Source organism: Nyctibius grandis, chromosome 1, assembly GCF_013368605.1.
Source record: "Nyctibius grandis isolate bNycGra1 chromosome 1, bNycGra1.pri, whole genome shotgun sequence".
In the NCBI taxonomy this organism is placed as follows: Eukaryota; Metazoa; Chordata; class Aves; order Nyctibiiformes; family Nyctibiidae; genus Nyctibius; species Nyctibius grandis.
The window spans coordinates 107,090,182-107,114,914 of NC_090658.1; the positions used below are offsets into that span (position 1 = coordinate 107,090,182).

Below are 24,733 nucleotides of genomic sequence, written 5' to 3' on the forward strand. Positions count from 1 at the left end.
TTATGGCATCAAGGCTAATGCTTAAATTTCACATTTGGATGAATAAGTCATACATTGTTAATACTACATAACCTCAAATAATGATTCATTGCATAAAAAGAAGGTAGATGTCTCAGAAAATCCAGTGATGGGGGTTTTGAATCCAGAAGGAAGAATGGTATAAATGCAATTTTATGCAGTGTTTGTAATCTAGAAAAAGTATTATAAAATTGTTTACATATAGTTACTCATGTAAGACTATATACTGGGAGAGGGGGAAAACACCAAAATACCTATTTTCCTTTCTTGTATTTCAGGTCAGAACTGTGGAGGCTTAGTACAGGGACCAAATGGTACTATAGAAAGCCCGGGATTTCCCCATGGTTATCCAAATTATGCCAACTGCACATGGATCATTATCACAGGAGAACGTAACAGGATACAATTGTCATTTCATACTTTTGCCCTTGAGGAAGATTTTGATATTTTGTCAATTTACGATGGACAGCCACAGCAAGGCAATTTAAAAGTGAGGTAAGGTACCTCTTTTCCTTTCTTCATTTCTTTCTGTCTGTCTCTCTTTCTCTCTTGCATATACATTCTGTTGATATATTACAACAACGTTGTATTTCCATAGTTATTCCCCAAGGGGATAGCAGTGCCCCAAGATCTCTCAGTAAAAGACATTAATCCAAGTTTCATATCCTTATGGCCCTAGCTTGTGTACCACTAGCATCAGTCTTACTTAAAATTTGCACAGTTTAAGGTCAGTTTTGGTAAAGGCCCAGAGCACAGGAGTATCCCACATTGCAGTAGCTTATTTTTATTTATCATTCCCCTGATGGAATCCAGGTTTGGCCCAGGGACCCTTTCCTAAAGGCACCTCTCCTCAATTTTTGAAAGAACTCTTACTGAGATCATGCTTTACTTTTCTACCATGCCTACAATATTTGAATCAGTATGCTACTTGTGCTAACAGTGTCCCAGGGTCTCTCACCAAAAGTGACACAGAAGTGGTGGGCGATACAGTAGTTTGTGAGAGGCACAATCTCCTTAGTGAGTGTTGGGCAACCTCTGGAAATGTTTTCCAGATTAAAACCTTCAGGTGGCTATTGCCTGCCTTGAAGATTAGTTGAGCTGTAAATTGCTTGACTTTTTGCCAAAATTGAAATTATTCTGCAGCTTTTAAGTAAATACAATTATTAAGCAATTAAGGACATTTAAAGGTCAGAAGCTGGGGTGTCTTATATGTCCAAATACCACTGAGGTTACAAAGAGGCTTTGGGGAAGCTTTTTGATCTTGAAGCACTTCACAACTTCAGATTTTGGTGCATTAATTTCATTGGTGTCTTGTTTTGGGTTCCTCAGTCATTTGCTGGATCTGGACTGCAGAGCTGAAAAGCAAGCATTGCTATTGGTGCTGTTCTGTCATTTTCTGTTCAGGCATGAGATTTATGAAGCACTGTAAAACACTGCTGTCATTTCTGTTGTCTGATTACTCTTTTACATGCTGCTGATTTATATTATACTGCTAAAAGAAATGTGGGAACATCACCAATTTGTTCCCCATTTTAGTGGGTATCATCATGTATTTTTGACAAGAACAATGTTCTGATTGTTTTTGACTCAGTTCAAAAAGTTTTGGAAACTGTGGAAGGTAGTACACAGCTACTGATGCTTGAGTTGCACAGTATATGTGCTTCATTTACTGTACTTAACTCACCTTTAGTACTTGTATCACCTTTATAAAAGGATTAGTATGTCTTTTTCACTCAAATGCTCTTATTATCAATAGCTATCAGGCCTGCTTGTTTTGCACTAATCTGTTAGTAGAAAATGCTTTCAGGGAAAAGCACCAACTGATCTGTGGATATGAGAGTAGAAGACAGAAATTCCTAAGTATGATCTTGATCCCACTGAAGTCATGGTAATTGCCACTGATTTAAGTAAAACAAGGATTTAATTTCAAACTTCAAACACTGAAGCAGATATTTCATTTATCCTCACTTGTATTTACCAATTAATTACATTCATAAATGGTATCATAAGGAAAAAAGCATTTGTTGACTTTGCAGCATGCACAGGTTAAAAAAACAGAATTTGAATGACAGGTTTCTATTGACATGTCTCATACCCTGTGACATACCCTTTGTTGTGCAAAGCAAATTCACAGGTGTACGCCTCTACAATTGCATGTTTCGAGATAATTCACTCAACAGATATTGGAAAATTATAGGCTTGTTTTTTTAGCTGACAGCATGCAAATGCAAGGAAGCATCTTGGAACTTCTGCTTCAGGGCATGCTTTTTTTTTCATAGTTAGAAACACTCTACTGCATTATATTTCTTCAGCTATCATGTAAAATCTGGAGGTTTTCCTTAAAAATAGTTGTGTAACTATAAAGCTCTCACAAACTATAATAATTAAGTAATATTCATCCCATATTTTGTGTAGTTTTTTTCAGCTGCTAAAGCAAAATTGGATAAAAATGAATAGTGCATTCAACTAGTTTACTGTGCTGCCTGAAGGACCTTTTTGTATGCTAGATGTGCACCAGGATACTTTCACTACAAGTTGATTGTAAAATCCAAGGAAATAGAAACATACATAAAATATATTGAAATGATAAGGGAAAGGAATAAATTGTTTTAAGCTGTTTGTGTGGAGGAAGAAAAGAGAAACAAGTAGTTGTAAGATGTATATGAACTTCTTCAGTGTATTATTAAAACATATACTGATTTAAGGGATAAATTACACATAGTAGTGGTCATAGGTTATTGTAAGCTATGTTATGAGGAACCTGAGAAGTAAGATAGTAGCAGGAAGAACAATGTAAACAAAAGATAAGGCACTAAAAAGTGCTATTTTACATCTTCCTGTTTTTCTAGATAAAAGCCAACTAGTATTCTCTCATTCTATATTATTAGTGAGATCTGCAGTCCAAAATTGCCCTTAAAAAGATTGCTACAGCTACTTTATTTTTATCACTGTAAAGTTCGTAGAACACAAAACAGGCTTTGATATATGTGTGTGTGTATATATATATATAAAAAAGAGGAAAAGTAAATATTTAAGTCTAATGCCACCTGTTATGATAATGCTTTGTAGTCTTAATTGCATAAACAAACATAAAGTTAGATAATTTCACCATATATTGTAACCAAAACAGATGTCTCAGTTCTACGTTATTGGAAAAAAGCTTATCTTAAAGCTTAAGTATTGCATTATCAGTTGATGGGGAAAGATTTCAAAATACAACCAAATTCTAATTAAGCTGTGAAAACTTGTAAAATTTACATTTTATTTGCATTTTAAGTTGTAAAGGAGTTGTCATTTGTTATACGCAGTTAACTGTCAGCATGCAGAATTCATACAGATGAAACTCTTGTGAAGAAGAGGTGCAAGTGTGGTGCACTGAGTCAATAAAGTTATTACTCAGTTGTATTAGTTGTGAATTGTTTCTTTAAGTAAGACTTGCATTCAGTAGTTCGTTGTAGGTCAGAGGCTAGCAAATATTTATTTTGACTTTTTCCTTTGTTGTATGTATCCGATATAATAGTAAATGGTAATATTTTTAAATAGAAATGAGAACTGTATCAATGGGACATAGGGAGTAGGGACATCGGCCAGCTCTGAAGTGGCTCAGTGTATAGGCAGATGTGAACTGACAGTATTGACCGATTGACTTGTGTACTGCCAATAGATACATTACCTGCCACGAACAAGTGAATTCAAAACAGACATTTCAACAGTTTATGGATTTCAAAAGCAATTTCAGGGCTGGTATCTTAGTGTAAGTCTTGTTATTATATTTTATTTATAATATTATTTATTATTTATTTATTTATAATATTTATTTATAATATTATATTTTTCCCATATGCAGAATTCCTGAATGGGGATTTCATAGAGAGGTATAGGGAAACCATACCAGCACTGGGTAAATAGAAGTACCAGTATCAAAACCTCTGTTGCTGAAGAGGTGAGGTGGGGTATAAGTGGGGCATTAAGACCTTGAACTGCAAGTGTTATAAACATGGTGAACTGAGACTTTGTATGTGTGATAGCCTTCATCTCAGTTTGAGATGAGATTCCTGAGATTCCGTGTTTTTTCTGTGTCAAGTACGAGTAAATGCTGTAATCTCAGTGTTTCAGTGTCTGTCAGACACTTTTTTGGTATCACACACTCAGTTTACTTAAGAGTTAGATACGGAAGATCCGTATAATATACTCTGGAATAATCTTTTTCAAATAATCAATTCAATCTTTCAGTCAGTTCTGAAAAACTCTTAAAAATGGCTTCCAAGCAATTTTGGTTTTTCTTACATGGAAAAGCTGCTAATTAAATTATATACACTGATCAGAAGACATCAGTGTACAGACATGAATATTTTTTATTGTGTGTATATGCAGCTGTCAGTTATTTTGCACATACATGATATACATTATTTGGAAAGTGATTTTAAAATGTCTACTTGCCTTCATGGTTTCCCAGGCCTTCTAAGCATTATTTTTTTTACTGCAGCCTATGTAATAATATAATAGATGCTACTTGTTATTAATCATATTAGTTGAATTAAACATTTTTGGTTTAATGGAGCAGTAATGCAAATGATGGAAGTTGCCAACAGAGCATGTAATAAAATAAAGCTTACCAAAAATTTTCTGACAAGCATATATACAATGAATGTTAAATAGCAGCGTGTTCCCTTCTGCTTACTTGAATCATGTAGAAATGATAGGAATTAAATATGAATTCTTCACAGTATTCACTTTTTCCTCTCTCCAGCAAGCAATAAACCATATGTATACTCTGCACTTCATAATCCAAGCATGGAGATAAAAAATGTTCACTGGAGTTAAAGTTTGGGCTCCTGTTTACTATTAAACCTCTTTTATCTTAACAAACCAAGATTTATCATGTATTCAACATGTTCTAAATTTTATTTTTTTGTTTTGTTTTTTTTTGTTTGTTTTGTTTTGTTTTGTTTGGTTTTTTTTGTTTTGTTTTTTTGATTGTTTATTATTTGTTTGTTTCTTTGGAAAGTGATTTCTGTCTTCTCTCCAGGATGAAGAGAACAGTGAAGCAATGAGGGGGTGATTGACTTTTTTACAGGCACTGTTGACACTGCAGCAGCAAGAGCTTTGTGCAGTTTACTGTTCTTTATTTGGTTTTTTTTTCCATCCCCACAAAAATATCATATGTCTTTTTTTAACCGTTTTATTGTACATCATTTTCTACAAGTTGATTTCAATGTATAGGATTTGTGTGCTTGTGTGAGATGGAGATTTTGTGAAGAAAACAGTGTAGGAATGAGTATAGTAGCCATCTTTTTTCCAGTTGAGGTTTACCTAGAACACAGCACAAAATAACAGAAACTGAGCCAATGTTCAAATTTGTAAAACAAGATTATTGAATAATTTCAGCAGGATATTCTCGTATTTTGTACATCTGTAGGAAAAGGAAAACTATTTTTTGTATAATTATGCAAATTGAATACAAAGTTCCTGCCAGCAGAGATGCCTATCAGTGACTATCGTTCCCCTTTTTACGTTGAATCAGATTTTTCTTGGCTTTTTCACCTATTAAATTATTAGGAAGAAGGAATCATTTATAGTAGAGGGCTAAAATGTGATTCGCTGTATATCACATAGCTATTTTAAGAAAGAAAGGAAACTCTGAACTGATCAGCTAAATGCTGACAGATAGTTTCTGCCAACAGCAAACAGAGTATGCAATGGAAGGAAAAATAATATATGTGTGCAATACTGGGAGGTTCGAGCTCATATGTCGCAATTTTTTTATGGTGGATAAAAGGCAAAAATCCTATTCCCAAAATTTTTAGCTTCCCAATTCAAAATCTTAAGCTTGCTAATTTTGTTGGCAAGCCTACATACTAAAAAGATTTAATGAAAAATTTATTAAAGTCAAATAAGGAGTCTGCTTACTAACAACAAGCTACTTCACCAAGAATTATAGGCCGTATTAGTTACATGTTTTAGGCTGATACTAGATGATGGTCAACTGTACAAGAATGAAATACTTCTTTTTTCCAAAAACCATGGAGTATTGGTTGAACTCCCACCTAAGCAAATCCATTTCACATTTAAGGCAGTATTGTTTCTTGGAAAAAAAAAGATTAGATTCATTTAAAAAGTCAAAGCAATGCATGAATTCATTCTGCAAAATTCTTCATCAGTTGCTTAAAGCTTTGATATTGTAGTTTAAGTCATCGTGTTTTTCTTTAAAAAATGAATGTGGCACTCACCATAATGAAAATGTAGCTGTGCTCAATTTCTTTGTCCTCTGTGGAGTTAGAACTGTTTTTTCATCTGAAACTGGCTATAGTACATCTTCAGAGAATTTACAGGTGTTGCTTCTTTGCCTTTTCTGTACTTTTCAAACTGGACCTGTATAAGTGACAGCAGTGATTTGGTGCATTTGTTTGTGGTATTTCACCATCAAAAGTGTTACCAGTAAGTGACTCAGAGGAGGATAGTTGGGATGTGGGTCAATAAAATGTTAATTTCTATAGTTTTAGAAACTTTAGCATGTGTTAGGTAATACTGTTTCGTAGCTATATGACTGAATTTGATTTAAAGAGATAATAAAAAAATTGGTATATAAACACCTTTCTAGTAAAGTAGAGAAGCATTACTCTGTATTTAAAGATACATCATAGAAGCTTGAGAAAGATAGGTTATTCTTTATGAAGAGCTTCTAAGTGTTTCACATGACAATGTTTTAGAGTAGATCTTTGATTTCAGATGAGGTGCACATTTGCCTCCCTTGTTATATGTTATTGCATATGGATATATTACAAATAATGAGTTATTCAGCTTGAAAGAATCATATTTATGATCACCCAAGCCAAACACCCATACATTCCTTGATTAGTTATTTTACGAAACAGAACACCTTGGGTATCCATTATCCAGTATTTAAGCTACAGAATCACAGAAAATTGCAAGCTGTGAGTGTGGAATGGATGTATGTGTACCTGGGTTTTGAAGAGCTCAGTTTACATCTTTGCTTTACCTGAAATCTCATAATAAGGTTTAAATGTTCCTTCAATATTGTCCAAGTATAAGAAAATCATCTTCATTGGTATGATGTCTGCTTGAGGGTACTCACATGATCTACAATATTTTATGGAAAGCCCCTTCGATTCTGTCAGACTGATGAGTTTGTAATCTGCAGAAGTCCAGATACTTTTAAGATTTTTTTGAACGCTGCTCAGTACACAATTTGGCATGTCATGCTTTTTTGAGAGGGTTGTATTTTTTCACTCTCCCTTAATTTGTGACAGTTTCTGAAGCTCCTAAAACCCCTACGATTTGGCATAGTAACAATATATACACATTTTGACACTTACTTAAATATGATAAATTCCCCTATGATCTCACATTCATTCTCAAAAACTCCTTAGGAATAGGATATGAGAATCCATTAAGAATGCAGATAAACACAGTTTGGGGAATTACAGCTCTTAAAACTTAGATACACCTTAAAAAGTCTTTTAGCATAGCTAATTGACACCCAAAATTTCAGACAACTTTCTGACTAAACAGGTGATTGCTGGTTGTGTAAGGAATTTTTACTCTTAAATACATTAATTTTTGAGAGTGAGGGCAATTGCTTACCTTTATTATGTGTCACCTAAACATATATTACACATACAGTCTACATAAAGCAGTTTTATATCAGTCTTTCTGCATCTCCCATCTTGTTCAAAAAGAGACTCCTTTTTATTTTAGATGATGATGCATGTTGAATTGTTATAATTATGTACAGAAGCCCTTCTGATCAGCATCCCTAAATGCTGTGTATAGAGTGACTATTACAACAGCTGTTGGTCAGAGATCAGTCAGTTCCCTTTGCTTATCTTCTGACTGCAAACTAATAATTAAATAACAGCCTTTAGAAAATTTTCACCTGGAACTCCTCAAGGAGAAGGAAGTCCAGTTGTCAAAATCTGGCCCCTTTTGAGATTTGTTACTGTACATCCTTATGGTAAGATTTTTCAGAGTTTCTATATAACTGTGATAAATAACTTTTTAATTAGTACATAACCTGTATGCTATGAAGAATTGTTGTCTGCTTGTTTGTTTTAGAGTGAAAAAACATATTTTATCTCTTAACTGGCAAATTAAAGTAAAAAAAAACCTTTATAAAATGTAATAACTGATTCATCATATTTCTGATGCATGTAATTAGGTTAAACTGTGAATCATGTCTCTTACTGTCATCTGGTAATTACTTGCCTGTCTTAACTGAGTCTTGTGATTATTGACTGTGTGATCATAGTCTGGTTTTGTGTCACCCTGTGCTGGACCAGGATATATAGTGATCATGGGACATATACAGCATCATAAATATTCAGGCATTGGAGAGGATCTCTGCAGTGTCTCTGTTCTGAACTGCAGCAGTGGAAATTCAGTAACCTCCTCGGTGAGCCAGTCACACACAACCAATTCTGCTTATAAAACAAGTTTTGTAGACAAGCGTTCTCATAATCTTGCAGCTCCTGATATTACTTAGAGACTTTCCTCCGATTTTTCCTGTTCATATTCACAAGAGCATCTGCTGACATTATTAAGGGCCTTGGGTTTTGACAGTGATGTTTTTCCCACTTAACAGAGACTCGATTATACTTCTGCTGAAGTCGCAGGTTATTCTGCACTCAATACTTTCATTTGAGTGAAAACTATGTATGCTCATCTCCATTCGACTCAATTAATTTATTAAGAAAACTAACTAGTCAGTGACTAACTGACTAGAAGTGTATATAATGACAGTGACACTGATCAAAAGGGAAGTGAAGGCTGATTTTCATAACAGGCTCAATACCAACTTGGCAGGGAACAGCACCCTTAGAAGACTTCTTACTGTTGACTGCCTACTTTTTTCATTGATTTATCAATGTTCTCTTCCATCTGCAGACCTCATTTATACGTTCCTGTCTTTCAGCAAAAAGATAACTTAAAAAAAAATTATTTGCTTATTTCCCACCCCACCAACACACACCTATGCACTGTGGTTTTCTTTGCAGAATCTAGTGTGACCAATGTCATGAAAGAAAAGCAAAATGACAAAGAAAAGAAAATAACAGATGCCAATATTAGACCGCATGTTTGTCTTAGTTGCTAAGACAGGCTATTTCTCTAGGCATTTGGAGTTAAATATGCATAATAAGGCCATAAATAACAAAATTATGGTGAATTTTACTACAAATTATTATACAATATTTAAAAATCCATTTAATTTTTAATTTCTTGAGATTATTCTTTAATTCATGAATTAGAGAAAAAAAGTATGTTATAGGACTAGTTGGTGAGTACATTAAAGTCTAATAAACACACAAAAACTGTTCTTAAAACTTGTGAACTTAGCAGTTACATTTGAATGCTGAAGTTGAAAGTCCCATAGGTATAACTTAGAAAAAAAAAACCAATTAATTTTAGCAGATTTTGTTTAGAGCATTGAATTACAGAACAGCAAAGCACCATTTAAATTAATATTTAAAATAATGAAAAACAGGAGGCGCAATAATCTCATTGGTCCAGAATAATTCTTAGTGATAAGAGTTCTTTGAAATCTGTCTATAGGTATTAAAGTTTCCATTACTCAAAACATAGCCTCCTAAATACTGCCCGCAAAAATGTCCTTAAAGTATGTGTGCATATCCGTGTTTACCTTTTGACCCATCTTTCAGCTGATCATACCTCTCTCAAAATAGTACAGTGAGAGTTGAATTACTTTTATTTTTCACATGGAATTTTAAAGCAACTTTCAGCACTTTATGTGACTTCCATTGTGTTATTTTATTGAAAGTGATTTTTATCTCTCAATTTCCACAATGACAGAATGACATCAGGATTTTCTCAATCACCCTTTCCTCGCCCCTGGAATCAATCTCATTGATTTATCTAATTTATGTTACACATCAGTTTTAGGTTGAGATGAATTATACCACAGAAATTCTCATTCTCTTCATAGGCCATAAAGATTTGATTCTGAGTAAATTCTAGGAAATATTCTTCCTGTCAGCATTGAGTTGAAATGGGAACAGCCCATGCTTTCCTTGTGGTTCCTTATTCTGAAGAGCGGATGCAGTATATAAAATATACCTTGGAGAACTTCCTGTCTCAGTCTTCATCTAAGGAACCCCATTGTATTGCAACTCTCAACTAGATTATATGTACCAACGGAATCTGGTAAATGTTTCTAAGCATATTAGAAGCTGCTTTTTCTTCTTTCTCCTTCTTCACACTCCATTCTTCTTAATCATCATGAATCACTATTTTTGATTGATACTCTGGTCACTATGTAGGAAAAGGTGGGAAGGAGTTTTTTCATATAGTCTTAAACAGGTTGCTATGTCCAGTTTATCTAACTTCAGGTACTTATAATATTTTAAAACCCACATATTTCTATTCATGCTAAAAAATACACAATTTTAAATACACCTTATTTGCGGTGCAGAAATTACCTTATTTGTGGTAGGTCATAGCACCTGAGTGGAATAGGCAGATGTAATGTGTGTTTGAATGAAGGACAACTCCACACTGTAGGCATTCCGAGGAACTTCTGAGGGAACCTCCACAAAAACACCTAGTGAGGCATTTGTATAGCCTTAAAAGAAAAGTTAATTTGTATGGCATACACTGGATTTATTATAGAAAGATTTATTTATTAACCAAGAAAATGTTACCATCAGTTCCAACAAAAGAATTTTGCTGTTAATAGTAAAATACAAAGCTGTATAAGATGTTCTTATTCTCTGTTTCTCTTCCTGGAGGCATTTTCCACCTTCACTGAGACAGGTCTGAGCAAGTGCAATATCTAGACAGTAGAGATATTTATATATATTTTACATAAAGAGCTGGCTTCATTACTGCTTTTTTTTACCTTTGTGATACATTCTATTTTTAAAAATTTCTTCCAGAAACAGAAAGCAGGTGTCAACAGAACCTAGACAGCTGTTTTCTTCTTCTGCATCTCATGTTTACTGCATTCATTACATTCATTATTACTTCAGTTAGGTGAATCACCTTCCTGACTTCCATCAAATTTAATTTAATTTAGCTTAATTTAATTTAATTTAATCTAATTTTATTTTATTTTATTTTATTTTATTTTATTTTATTTTATTTTATTAGAAAACTGTGTAAAAGTAAGTTATGCCCTTTCAAGGAATGTTTGCGCTTCTTTTCAATATGAGATCCATTTGCACTGTTAAAATTAGATGAACTTCTTAGGGCAAGAATCTTGTCTTTTGTCATCTTTGTTAAATGTTACATCCACCTCTAGTATGTCATAATGTGTTTGATGAAGAAGAAACAGAGGATGGCTGGTTTAATGTGAGACCACTGTTGTTACGTTTGATGGGTTCCTGTATGATAAAAGAGAGATCTGAATACATGGGTATGCAAGTTTTGTGTCCAATGGTCTATTAAAACACACCTTGTTAAGGAGCAAAATCTTAGGGAGATATTGAGCATTTCAGATCTATACTATCCTTTACTGTACTTAAAAATTGTAACAGCTTGGTGTTATGATTTTGAGAGCTTCCCTCAGAACTCTTTTCAGAAAGGAAAGTGAGACAAGATCCTTGCTTCATCTGTGATAGTGAAATAGTGAGGTAGGGATTCCCAATAGAACCATGCAGGGATTTCCCTGGGCCATGTGTTCACAGATTTAAGGTAAAGAAGAGAGACATCCCCTTGTTTCATAGTTTATAAATGAGCCATCATAAAATTGATTAAACTTTCCAATTGAAAATATAAGTTTTTTCTTTACATTTAAGCTGACATATGTCAGAAACTTAAATCAGAAATTCTTTTGTGACAATGATTGAAAGCATTTGTATACTTTTTTTTTGAAAATCTGCCTTAGTTTTTTCACTAAATGGAAGATGGTTACGCATTATTTAGCAATGAAAATTTAAAAAATTATTTACCTTATGCTGGAGGGGGAATACTGTAGATTACACTGATTAGTAGCACAACTTCATGTAGCAAGAGATGAAGAATTATAGGAGTGTTATGGAAAACAATCATAGTTAACATTTATAAAACAGAATGTCATTTTAAAAGATAAATATTCCTTCTTTTTATGACAGGAGCACTGACTAGAGAAAACAGTGATATTAAATGAAAATATGTTTAAATAAAGTCCAAGGCATTATTACTTTGAGGAATTCACTCCAGGGGGTTTTGGTTAGAGTAGAGTACAATTCATGTGTGATATTAGGTATGTGAGACAAACATGTGCAGCCAAGTTAGAAAATATCAAGGGAAATGGTAAAGTGACCATCATTTCATACAAGTTAGCCAAACCACAGCGTTGGGAAATAAACATTTTAGTCCATATTTGTCACATTTGGTTTTATATGTCATGTCTTTCAAAGACTGATACCAGCCAGCATAGTACATTAATTAGATTGCTAACTTTTGTTTGAAAATGTATTTCTATGACTATGAAACCAAACAGTGGTGCTGTTGTGCATATATCAAACATTGCACCAATCACTGTTATGCCGCACATCATTTTATTTACTAATTGTAATAAGAAAGAGTTAATAAAAAAATGTATACCTTCTTCCTCGTTTTACTTTTCCTTGAAAGAGGTAAAGTACTGAAAAAGAGTTTTTAAAAAATTGCAAAGTAACCTTGAAATTTCAAACACAGTCACTGAATAAGGTTAGCATCTCTTTGTACAGTAAAAGAATATATGGTTTGGACATTAAAAATTACAGTGTGGAGTCCTTCCATAAATGTTGCACAGCACAGAGAATGTGAGGCACTGCCTAGCATCTGAGAAGAAAGCCTCTCCTCCCCCAGCCACAGCTTCATTTTTTTTTCCTGTAGAAATCACAGAAAATGGAAGAAACTGAGAAAAGGCTCCCTTTCCTTATAAAGATAAAACACCAAGCCATCAAAATTTCCATTGTGTGCTACAAGCATGAAAGAGCAAATTGAGCATAACAAGTAAACACAAGGATCATGAATAAGATTGTTTGTTTGTTTGTTTGTTTCTTTGTAATGTTTTAGGGCCTTTAGCCAAATATTCTAATGTCATGTTGTGTGGAAAAGATGTTAGTCTCTCTGCTTGCTGTGAGATGTTCCAAGTTTGGAAGAGGTTGCCACTAAGAAACAAAAAATGATGGAAGAATACATTAGCACGAATAACTCAACGTTGTCTTGTGAGGAAAGAAAAGCAAGTTATTTACATATAAAATAAAAAAAGTACACTCCAGCAGTGAATGAGTATCTAATTTCAGATTGAAAAGGGTCCAATTTTAGGCTCGTGCATGGGAAGTTTCCATGTGAATTCCTTACTTATAATAAAGGCAGCTGATCGCAGCATTCGGTGCGCAGTGACCTAGCAGTGCGTACATTGACATCTGTGAACAGAAACAAAATCATTTAATTGTCTAGCAAATTGAATTTTAAATTTGATATCAGTTAAATGTCTTCTTAATAAAGACTAACGTAGTAGATACTCAATACCGTTTTAGAAGAGGTGTGAATAAGACCTTGTAACAAGAGTAGAAACTGTGACTTCCAAGGAAATGTTCCCAGCTCCAGTTTTGGATTGTGCTCATGACTGCGCAGCAGTGACCGAAGTCGGGAGGGCCCAAAGAGCAGCGTGACTGATAGTGCCACTCTCTGTCCATCATCCAGGGACTCCACAGCTGGTCTGTGTCTGGCTTTTTTTTTTTTAAATCCAAGGTTTCCTGAAACTTTTGTCTCCATCTACCTGAAGAAACTACTTTTTTCTCAACTTGGGGCTTAGATGGCCCTTATTATGTTTTACATACCTTTGTTTCCTGCTAATATTTCAGATTTCCCACCCATGGTCTTCCCACATCTGTCAAAATAAAACATGCCTCATGCACTTACACTGATTTGTCATTTTTTTGTTAAGAGAAAGCATCTTTTAAACATGAGTACTCTGAGTCAGCAGTTGAAAAGATGCGGACCTGGAGAAAAAAAGAGAGATAATGAATTTGAGTGGACACAAACTAGGTCTGTGAAACTATGAAAATTATAGAAAACTATGCTCTTTTTTTTTTTTTTTTTAGTTCCAAGAAGCCTAGGATTCAACAACCAAAAAGCAAACAAACGCTTTAGACACACAGGATTTGTCTTGCAAAGAGTTAGAGGAGAAAAAAGTATTTTATTAATCTTTCTTCGAATGTTTACTTCAATTATGTCAGTTGGGAGGAAATGGAAAAGCACAAAACACATATGAAAGGGGCAGTTAATTAACTAACATGAATTCAAGTATATATTGATGTGGATCTTAAGGAAGGTCTAGTTTAAAGTATACAAAGCATTTAAAGAACACTTTTTCTACATTAGACGAGATCATAATAGAAGGATTCCATGAGAAAAATAGAAAGCCACAGCCAGGAATTGTGAATCCGCCTTAAAATGCTGCTTCTGAAATCCTCATTTTCAAATGCTGTGCTTCTCCTACTCTTAAGGTGAGAAAGAGCAGAGGAGCAAAAGAATGGTGTGTTATAGTTGTCATAGGACTACAGTATACCACAGATCACCAAAAATATACAATGCCAAAGAAACTAGAAAGAGGAGATGCAGCTCCTATGAATTTTGGTAAATAAATAATTTGTGCAATTATTGAATTCTATGTTTTAAATTTTAAAATAAAGCACTAATTTCTAACATTGTAATAAGGAGCACAGTGATTTGTTTTGTAAAAGCCAGTTTTCAAAGCTTTTCAGCCTATTTGGCAGCTTTTTACTAACTGTTCAAGCTTGCTTTCACAGTATAGTCTAGTCCTCATTTATTTTTTGTTGCTGCAACCATTAATCATAGGTTCTCTCATTCTCTTCATAAAGGCTTTGCCAAAAGGAAAGCTTGTCAACTTTAGCATTTCAAGATATAGAGCACAGAATGGAAAAGTTATTTTAATATTATACATTCTTTGGTTATTTGTACTGTTCCACTATTTTCTCTTTGTCTGTGTTTCAAATCCTCTATCTTGTCACTGATGGAGAGAGAGGATTTTTTCTTCACTCAGTCTGAATAAGTCATTGCAAGCTTATAAGCACAAGATAGAGCTGATATAGTATCTTCTTCTTAAGAGGAATGCGTTAACACATTCTTGCCTATAAACTTTAATTTTCTGTGCTTAGAGATGTTGCTCATGTGTAGGCAAACTGACTAAGAAGGAGGATGAATATGCTTAGCTAAAGCTTTAGGAGGATGAATATGCTTAGCTAAAGCTTTAGCTAAAACTATGTCTTGTTTCATGGCAATGATATTTTAGGGATCAATTTATGACTTTAAAATATCTTATTTTGCTTATTTTACATATTTAATATAACTAGAGGCATCTGACATCACATTCTGGAAGCGAACTATGATCTATACTGGTAGAATATTGATATGAGCAGACTGAGTTATTGAATATACAATTTGAGGTTTAATTATCATAAGAAATTTACATAATGACCGTATGCTTTATTTTTAAACTGGACAGCTATAAATATGAATCCAATAAAACATCTTTGCCTGTTGCAATAGTCCTTACTGGCTATATTTACATGCTGTATTGATTAATATGAAGGTTTAATAAAGTTTATTCATTGCCGAATTGAATTACAAAGACTTCACTTGTTATTCTATTACCTCTTTCAAATTTTATATTTGAAATTGCTTAATTAGTCAAGCATTTCAGTAGTTCATAGAACTGTATTTAATTTGAGAAAAAAACATGTGGAGAGAATAGCTCTATTACATGATGCAGAGTATGCTACATTACTTAATGAATGACCCTAAAAGGCCACAAGTATCAGAAATCCTAATCTAAGTTGCCTGAAATATACCTGTTTGAGGTCATTTTAACTCAGTTTAACTCATTGTTTTCTACAAAGCATAGCAATTTCACATTCATTCTATCATAATTCAGTGTGATTGAGTTGAAGTAAAAACCTCAGACAGACAGACAACTTTTGGAAGCAGGAGACTTCCTAAGAGATTTATCTACTTTTTAAAATATCACTTAATCTCTGTTTTATTGTTTGTGAAAAATAGTGTTTTCGTTAATAGGTGTTCTTTTGCTAAATGCTTTAATGTTTATATGATTGTCAGGGATCTTTGAGTGGAAGCTGTAGAAGTATAAAATAGTAGTAGTACAGGCAAGTAAATTAGTTTTACTCTTCCTGTGTCAGGATTTCCATATCTATAAGATGAAGTTGTTTTCCTTTGGCAAAAGTGCCCTGAGACCCTGTTTCCAGAGTGTTCACATTCCTTTGTTGTTTTCAGAAAATTCTTTTCAAAATGCTAGGTCTGCAAATCTGTATTTTCTGAGCATCTTTTAACTTTATTTATGCTTGAAGTTTTTTAGAGCCTTGGGACCATAATCCAAGGGAAGCAAGCTGCCAGGACATGTGGAGCTTCCACAGCTCAGCAGTAAGGCAGTCTAGTATGTGTTAAATCAAGTCTTTTGTTTGTAATTGTAAAGACAGATCCAATGAAGGCAGCTGTACTAACACTAAAGTGATGTTTATGGGCAATAAAAGACACACTTTTGACGTAACACCTCTTGGATCTTTGAACGGAGGAAATAAAGTGGATATAGAGCAGTAAGTATATTACCTCAGCAAACGAATGCATACAGCAGGCTACAATGTGTACTTGTTTATAGGATGATGAAGAGACAAATGTGTCACTGGAATATATCTTCCCATTGCCTCAGTGAGTCAGGGAAACATTGCTCTGTCCTTCTACCTCCTAGTGTTAGCAGCATCCTGATACTACCAGAAGAAAGACTTCATAGAAGAGCCAAAGCTTCTCTCAGATTTTCTGAGGCCATTAAGAAAATAAGTGAATACTTGGATCTCATGTTTCTCTTTTCCTCCACCTCAACTACTTCAACTGTTTGTGCTTCTTACCTCTCACCTAAGACAGCTGATTAGAAACAGAGACACTGTGAGACTGAACGAGCCCTCAGACATGCTGGATGTAGCCCCACTGTCTTGGGATCGGCCGTATGTTTTCTGTAATCCCAGAAGGGCAAAATCCTTATGTTTTAGTTAATTACATCAAGTTTATGCTGTAGTGAATTTCAGAGCCAAGTTCAGAGTGGAACTGCAAAGTCAACTGATACAAGTGAAGACAATGTGGATTTGTTTAAACAGTTTTGAGGGAAACTTGGTAAGAAGCTATCATCAGATCAGCTTCTACAAGTGTAGGACCAGGAAGGAAACAATTGCGTACAAAGCATATGGTACAATGCTACCAAGGTTTTCAGTCTTATGCAATAAGCACATTGGATTTGGGGATTAATTTTTGGACTGCATTATTGTAAAGACGGAAATAAGTTCGAGATATAAGGTAGTTTAATCACTCAAATTTCTGCTATCCACGGTGGTTAAGACTGTAATATTCTAGTTTAAAAATTTTTGTGGATAGATCCTTAAAGAAAGTGGAATGCTCCTCCCACCCCAAATAAAATAAGAAATCAACAGCCCAAAGCCAAAAAACTTCTCAGAGAAATAAACGTCATTTGGTATTCTCTGCGTGGACGTTGTGTCAGCAAGGGGAAAGGGAAGCCTTATATTTCTTGCAGATCAAGGTTATCTCCTGACGTTCTTTCATTGTGGGTAGGGGAAAGGCAGTCCCAGGGATAAGGCAGGAATAAAGAGAAAATACAGGATTAGGTCTACAGCAAAGTTTTGGTAAACTCCTAGCAACAACTGTTAGCCTTGCTTGATTTACCTGATTACTGCTAATCACCTGTTATGAAACCCTTTCAAATTCTCTATCAAAATGGGGAAGAAAATACTGTTTCCACAAAAGTTTTATTATTTAAGACTTATTTACTGATTACAAAACCAAATTCACTAGTCTTCTCTAAACTATGGACTAAGGGGAATTTAGCTCAGTTATAACAGCACACGAAATAACCCAAATGGACAGATGGACTCCTGGGTATTGTTGTGTCTTTAGTTCTCTTGGAGGAATTTAATAATCAGGATCCATAAAATATTCAGAATTTGAGATTCAAGTTGCTTTCCTCTAACACTACAGCAGTGACAAATAAGTGATCTATTGATTCACCGTGGATTCTTTTTCCTAAAAGTTAGCATCCTATTTTTTTTCCACTCATCATACTTAAATTCTAGTAAGTACATAACTTACCTGTTTTAGTAGACAAAAATAAATAAAAATTTGAGACATTAGCCTCTTACCTGAATTGGATAAACACCACTAGGTGCACAAACAAGGTGACAGAGCTAATACAAAGGGTTTGTGAATTGAATAACCGTACTAATAGATGTATCTTTAATTGGAATGACAAGCATTTCTGCAATTATTTTACTGGCTGATCATTTCCTGGATAAGGCAGGAAACAAGACAGCTTACATCTTCATCTCCTGATTTTTTAGTGAAATCCATGTGTAAGATAAATAATGAAGTAAATTACATTTAAAGAGTCCAATTTTAGCATGCAAAATTAAATGCAGGAAAACAAAGTGCATTTGTTGAATAAAGCAAATCCCCCCCTTTCCCATTTTCACCCATTTTACCGTAATCTTGATCATTCTTTCATTCCTCTTCTTGTTGCTCTTTCTACTGTAGTTGAGTTCTTTCATTTTATATGTAAATTTCTTTTTAAGTAACATGAGTCTAAACTAAAGCCCAAAGTACATAGTAAGCATTTTTTTGTCTACTTTGCACTTGGCTTCCTCTTACTTACAAATTTCAGACTTTACTGATTCAAACAATCAATCTCCTTTGACCACCGCAAAGCAGAACACAAAAGAAGTAGGGATTGGTTGTATTAGGGCTCATCTGCCCAGAGAAATTAAGGTACAGTAAATCGCAGTGTGAATTTAGAGCATTTACTAGTCTGTACTAACTAGATGGGTAAGAACGCTTGGTTTGCTCACAGGAGATCGAAGGTATTAGTTCATTCTGCCCACATTCAGCACTGGCAGCATCACATCCCTATATGATGAGTAAAGTCCAATCTGCTCTACACGGCTTGTCAGCAAAGGCAATTAGGTTGTGCTCAGCATGGCACTGTGTGCTACTGCAAAGCTTCCTGATGGTTCAGAGTGTGGGCAGACTACAGCTCTTATCTGTCTGCAAAATACCTTCATAGGCATAACTGCAGAGTGCCGTTAGACAAAGGAACTTGTTCTACTTGAAAAAAAAGAGCATCTAACATTTGGTTTACAGTAAGGGAGAGAAATCAAAGAAGAATAGCTAGTGTGCTTAATTTTATTGTGCATTAACATTTATCAGCAGGTAGATAAGTCTTTAGCATATAGTTTCATAGTATGGTTCAGCTAATACAACTCTATGCTTAGACTGGAAAAAGCGGTTCTGGTCCTCCTCTGCCCTCAGTTCCCCCATGAACACTTTGCCACGCTGCCTTGCACCAGCACAGTGATGCATCCAACAAACCTGTGTAATTCCCTACACTGGCAAAAAATCCTTAGTGATTCTTTTGTCTTTGTTTAAGTACTTAAGCCAATTCATAATGGATTAAGCAGAATGCCAGTTACCAGTGTAAGGTAGGAAGGAGCACATGTCAAGTGGTTGGTTGAAATTAGAGATATGAGACCATCCCTATCAGGAGCATCCTAGTTGACTCAATCATATTGTACTCCATATCCTCCACCTTCAGTAATATCAGTTTTCATGTTCAGTATTCTCATAAATTCAGAGAAAGTGGCATTAGGATAATGCATAGAAGTATCGGAAATTATCTGACAAACAGATTCTTATTGGAAAAACTAAAAGATATAATCTTTGGACTGTTAAATGAACTTTGGAGAAAAAATAATAGAGGTTTCCTACATATTTACTATGGTCCCAAGACAACATTTGAAGATTTTGTTTTAGGACAACCTGAGGCAAATGTCATACTTCAACTTTCAAACAGCTCTTACCCAATGAAATTAGTGAGTATAGAAGTGAGTAAATTGGTATTGGAAATCTAATTCCCACCAATAATCTCACTAAGCAGGGCAGAGGGGATTGTTGCTTTTTTTTTCTTGTGGGATGGAGAGCTTTTATAAAATAAGTAGAATTTCTGTTATTTATAAGATAATCAACGCGTGGAAATAAGAATACTAGTAAGAAGCAGTAGCCAGAAGCAAAAGGAACAAACTCTCATACCCAGGAAATCCCTTACATACAAGCTTCCCTCCCTACATATTATAATTGGGAAAAAAAAAAGTCAAGAAAAAGACTGAATTCTCTCTTTACCTGATAGGCTCTTTAGTTTAGAAAGAAGTTTCACATTTTTATGCAAAATGAAAATGAAAATTCTTTTGCATTTTCATTTCTGCAGAAATTTTTATCTAACTGGATAATTTAAATTTCCATACAGACCAGAAGGACATTCACTTCTTTTGCAGGTTTATTTCAGTTGGTCTTACACAAAAAATTCCACTGGTCTTGCTCAAAAATGTGTGATAAGTGGTTTGCACTGCTGAGAGATACAGATCATATACTTAACAAAAATGTCTTAACTTGCCATTTTAATGACCTTTCCTTTTTATATTTAATTTCTTTACTGTGAAAGTTTGTATCAACTTAATAAATTTCTGAAAAGTTAACATTAATGTAAACAGCAAGGTCAAAATATGACAAGTAGACTACCTCGAAACTGAAGGATCTCACCATAGTGAGAGATGGGGAAACATATAAGCTGTACCTGATAGTACATAATGTAAGGGTCTCTCCATTACCTTTAGGCCCTGATTCCTAATAATTATTCTTTTTTGTGGAGGCACTTGTCTGAGTTCTCTCAGAAGTCCCAGAACCATTGCTGTGAAGTGCTTTGAACAGAAATTAATTGCTAACCATCTTTACATTCTCATTTTCTAATATATGATCTGGAAACTTTTGTTCTCCACTCTCTTCATGTGTGGAAAAAGGAGTAAAAGCAGCACCTTATTTCCACAGCCTTTGGTTTTGCTTCAAGTCTTTGAAGTGTAAACAAAAGCTACTTCGAAGTAAGTGCTAAAATCTACCTCTTTAAAACAGGTAAAACCCCTAAGCTTTGGTTTTCCTTATGAAGAGATTATTAGGTCTCACTGATGTAAGGTTTGAACTGTTTCAAAAACCTAATGCCCTTTTTTATTTGGTGACCACCTTGAAGTTCACAGAATCACAGAATCACAGAATCAACCAGGTTGGAAGAGATCTCTGGGATCATCGAGTCCAACCGTTCGCCTGACACTACCCTGTCAACTAGACCATGGCACTAAGTGCCATGTCCAGTCTTTTCTTAAACACATCCAGAGATGGTGACTCCACCACCTCCCTGGGCAGCCCATTCCAATGTCTAATGACCCTTTCTGAAACGAAATTCTTCCTGATGTCCAACCTGAACCTCCCCTGGCGAAGCTTGAGGCTGTGTCCTCTTGTCCTATCGCTAGTTGCCCGGGAGAAGAGGCCGACTCCCACTTCACTACAACCTCCCTTCAGGTAGCTGCAGACTGCAATAAGGTCACCTCTGAGCCTCTCTTCTCCAGGCTAAACAACCCCAGCTCCCTCAGCCGTTCCTCATAGGTCAGACCCTCCAGACCCTTCACCAGCTTGGTCGCCCTCCTCTGGACTCGTCAGAGGATCAAGTCAACACAGACACCAGCAACTCCACCAGCCTCATCTTTCTTGAAGTGCGGGACCCAGAACTGGACACAGTACTCAAGGTGCAGCCTCACCAGTGCCAAGTACAGAGGGATGATCACTTCCTTAGACTGGCTGGCTACACTATTCCTAATAGAGGCCAGGATGCCATTGGCCTTCTTGGCCACCTGGGCACACTGCTGGCTCATGTTTAGCCGGCTGTCATTCAGCACCCCCGGGTCTCTTTCCGCCGGGCCGCTTTCTAACCACTCTTCCCCCAGCCTGTAGCGCTGCATGGGGTTGTTGTGGCCGAAGTGTAAGACCCGGCACTTGTTCTTGTTGAACCTCATGCTGTTGGTCTCGGCCCATCTATCTAACCTGTCCAGATCCCTCTGTAGGGCCTTCCTACCCTCCAGCAGATCGACACTCCCACCCACCTCAGTGTCATCTGCAAATTTGCTGAGGGTGCACTCAATCCCTACGTCTAGATCATCTATAAAGATATTGAACAGCACCGGCCCCAGAACTGAGCCCTGGGGAACACCGCTAGTGACCTGCCGCCAGTTGGACTTTGCCCCATTCACCACCACTCTCTGGGCTCGGCCATCCAGCCAGTTTTTAACCCATCGAAGAGTCCACCCATCCAAGCCCCGGGCAGCCAGTTTGTCTAGGAGGATGCTGTGGGAGACAGTGTCGAATGCCTTACTGAAGTCTAGATAGACTACATCCACAGCCCTGCCCTCATCTACTAAGCGGGTCACTTTGTCATAGAAGAAGACCAGGCTGGTCAAGCAGGACCTGCCTTTCATGAATCCATGTTGGCTGGCCCCGATGCCCCGATTGTCCTGCATGTGCCGTGTAATGGCACTCAGGATGATCTGTTCCATCACTTGCCTGGCACCGAGGTCAGGCTGACAGGCCTATAGTTCCCTGGATCGTCCTTCCGACCCTTCTTGTAGATGGGCGTTACATTTTCTAATTTCTAGTCAGCTGGATCTTCTCCAGTTAACCAGGACTGCCGGTAGATAATAGAGAGTGGTTTGGCAAGTGCATCTGCCAGTTCCTTCATTACTCTGGGGTGAATCCCATCTGGGCCCATAACCTTGTGGGTGTCCAATTGGCACAGCAGGTCACTAACCATCTCCTCCTGGATTATGGGGGGTTCACACAGCCCCCCGTCCCTAACTTCAGGCTCTGGGGGCCGAGTCTCCTGTTAAGCCAGACTGGTATCTTTCATGTCTAATAGTAGTTTCTTTACCTGACAGATATAATTTTTTTTACAAGCCCATTCTTCCATTTAGTGTATCAGTCTTTCATGACACCATTAACTTCCATAAAACATCATCATAGAGAGGAAAAATATCTGAGAAGATATGTGTGTGTGTCAGCATTCTTTTGTATTGTACTTCATGTGGGTTTATGTGGTGGGTTTTTTCAGTCTGGTTTTCATTTACTTTTGTATTGAACTTCTGCAACTATTCTTGGTTTAAAAATATTAAACACATTTGTTTTGGTCAGTCATAGTTAGCATTAGATTTATAGGACTGCCATCTGTCAGTCTTCTCTCCCACATCAGCTGTGGACACCTAGAAGAAATATCTTCAGTGTAATAGTCTATTTATGACTCACTGGACTTTGGAAGACAAATTGAAGAAAATGACTTGTAGCTGAATATCTTTTATCTTCAAAGATACCTGAAAGCTTACTGCTTTCATTAGTTGTCAAGAATGACTGAAAGAAGAGGAAAAAATGGCAGAAAGGAGAGGAGCATGTAAAGACAGAAACTAGGAACCATGACATTTGAGTTTTATTTCTGATTCCTTCTCTAAAATCTTGTGTGACTTGAAAGGTATTACAATTTTTTTTTTTCAATATGAGACAATACTTTCTCAAGATAGTTTGGGGATTTAAAACATTAATTAACATTTTGTAAAATACCTTAGAGAATTGAAAGATAGATACATACTGTAGCTTCCGTTTAGTCTTTTCAATATATCTGCACAGTTTCAGCATAGTACAGTTATGTAAAGGCTCTACATGGGCAAAGATCACTTTGAAAAATCTGATGCATATTCACAGTTGAACTGTATGTAGACTCTAAGTTAAAAAAGTGAGATAGAGTGACAGCAATAAAAGAGCGGCATCCAGAGAAGTGCTAAAATATCACCAACATTCTGCTGAATCAAAAATAATTTTTTTTCCTCCATTGTTTTTTTCCTCAGCAGTTCTCCCAAGGGTATACTGAGAAGTTAATTACTTGTGGAAAGGGAGAGGAAGTTTATGGAACATGAAATGGTCATTGCTTTTTAAAAACAAAAATATTTTTTAAAATATGGCCTTTCGTTACTGTTACTGAATCTATACAACTCTGAATAGACAGCCTGGAAATCATCCAGGAGTATCTATGCTGGAGTAGAATGTTCCCATGTCAGCTTAATGAAAAAGAAACCTATTTAAAGATATCAGTGCCATAACCCATAAAGTAATTGGTGAGACTTATAAATGATGCGTTTTGACTTAAAACATCAATATATTCTGTTTTATGAGTACATAGAATACATCTATTGAGAAGGGATTTCATAGAAAATTTTAGACTTCTGATTTCTTGAGAAATAATTATGTTATCAGGTGTAGACTTCAGGTGCTTTTCAGTGGGTTCATGTATACCTTGAGGTGAGTTGTAAATACCATTGAAACTTCTGGATATGATTTTGGGTTCTGACAGAGAATAAGAGAACAGGTTTCAATTCTTGTCCCAGTTTTAGTCCTTTTACATCTTAAGTAAAAAAAGTCTACATAAACCCCTGTTTTTACAAGTATCTTTTTCCACAAAGAAAAAAATGATACAGATCTCTAAAGAATTTATGACACTAAAATTAGCTCTCAGCTCGTGAGTTTAGGTTTCCAGTGTGGGAAGCAATGTTAGATCACTGCCTATTTGTAATCTTGCTCTTTCCCAAAATAAAACTTACGTGATTTATGCATTTATCTTGAGGTTTAGTAGGAGCTGTGAGAACTGACATATGGGTTTGGACAGAGCTGTGTACCAGCTTCCTTTTCTGCCATGTGAGCCAGAGAAGATGCTTCATCTGTGTGTGCTGGAATGTAGCCAAATCCTTGCACACCCTGG

The 24,733-nt window shown here is 35.7% G+C and overlaps 1 protein-coding gene across 1 annotated transcript in view; it reads left to right on the forward strand.

Moving 5' to 3' along the window:
• The window catches only part of CSMD1 (CUB and Sushi multiple domains 1), a 1,320,281-nt gene that overhangs the window by 225,636 nt on the left and 1,069,912 nt on the right, over nucleotides 1-24,733 (forward strand). The window contains 1 exon segment of the mRNA XM_068415956.1: nucleotides 297-513. Within this exon segment, the coding sequence (XP_068272057.1) occupies nucleotides 297-513 (217 nt within the window).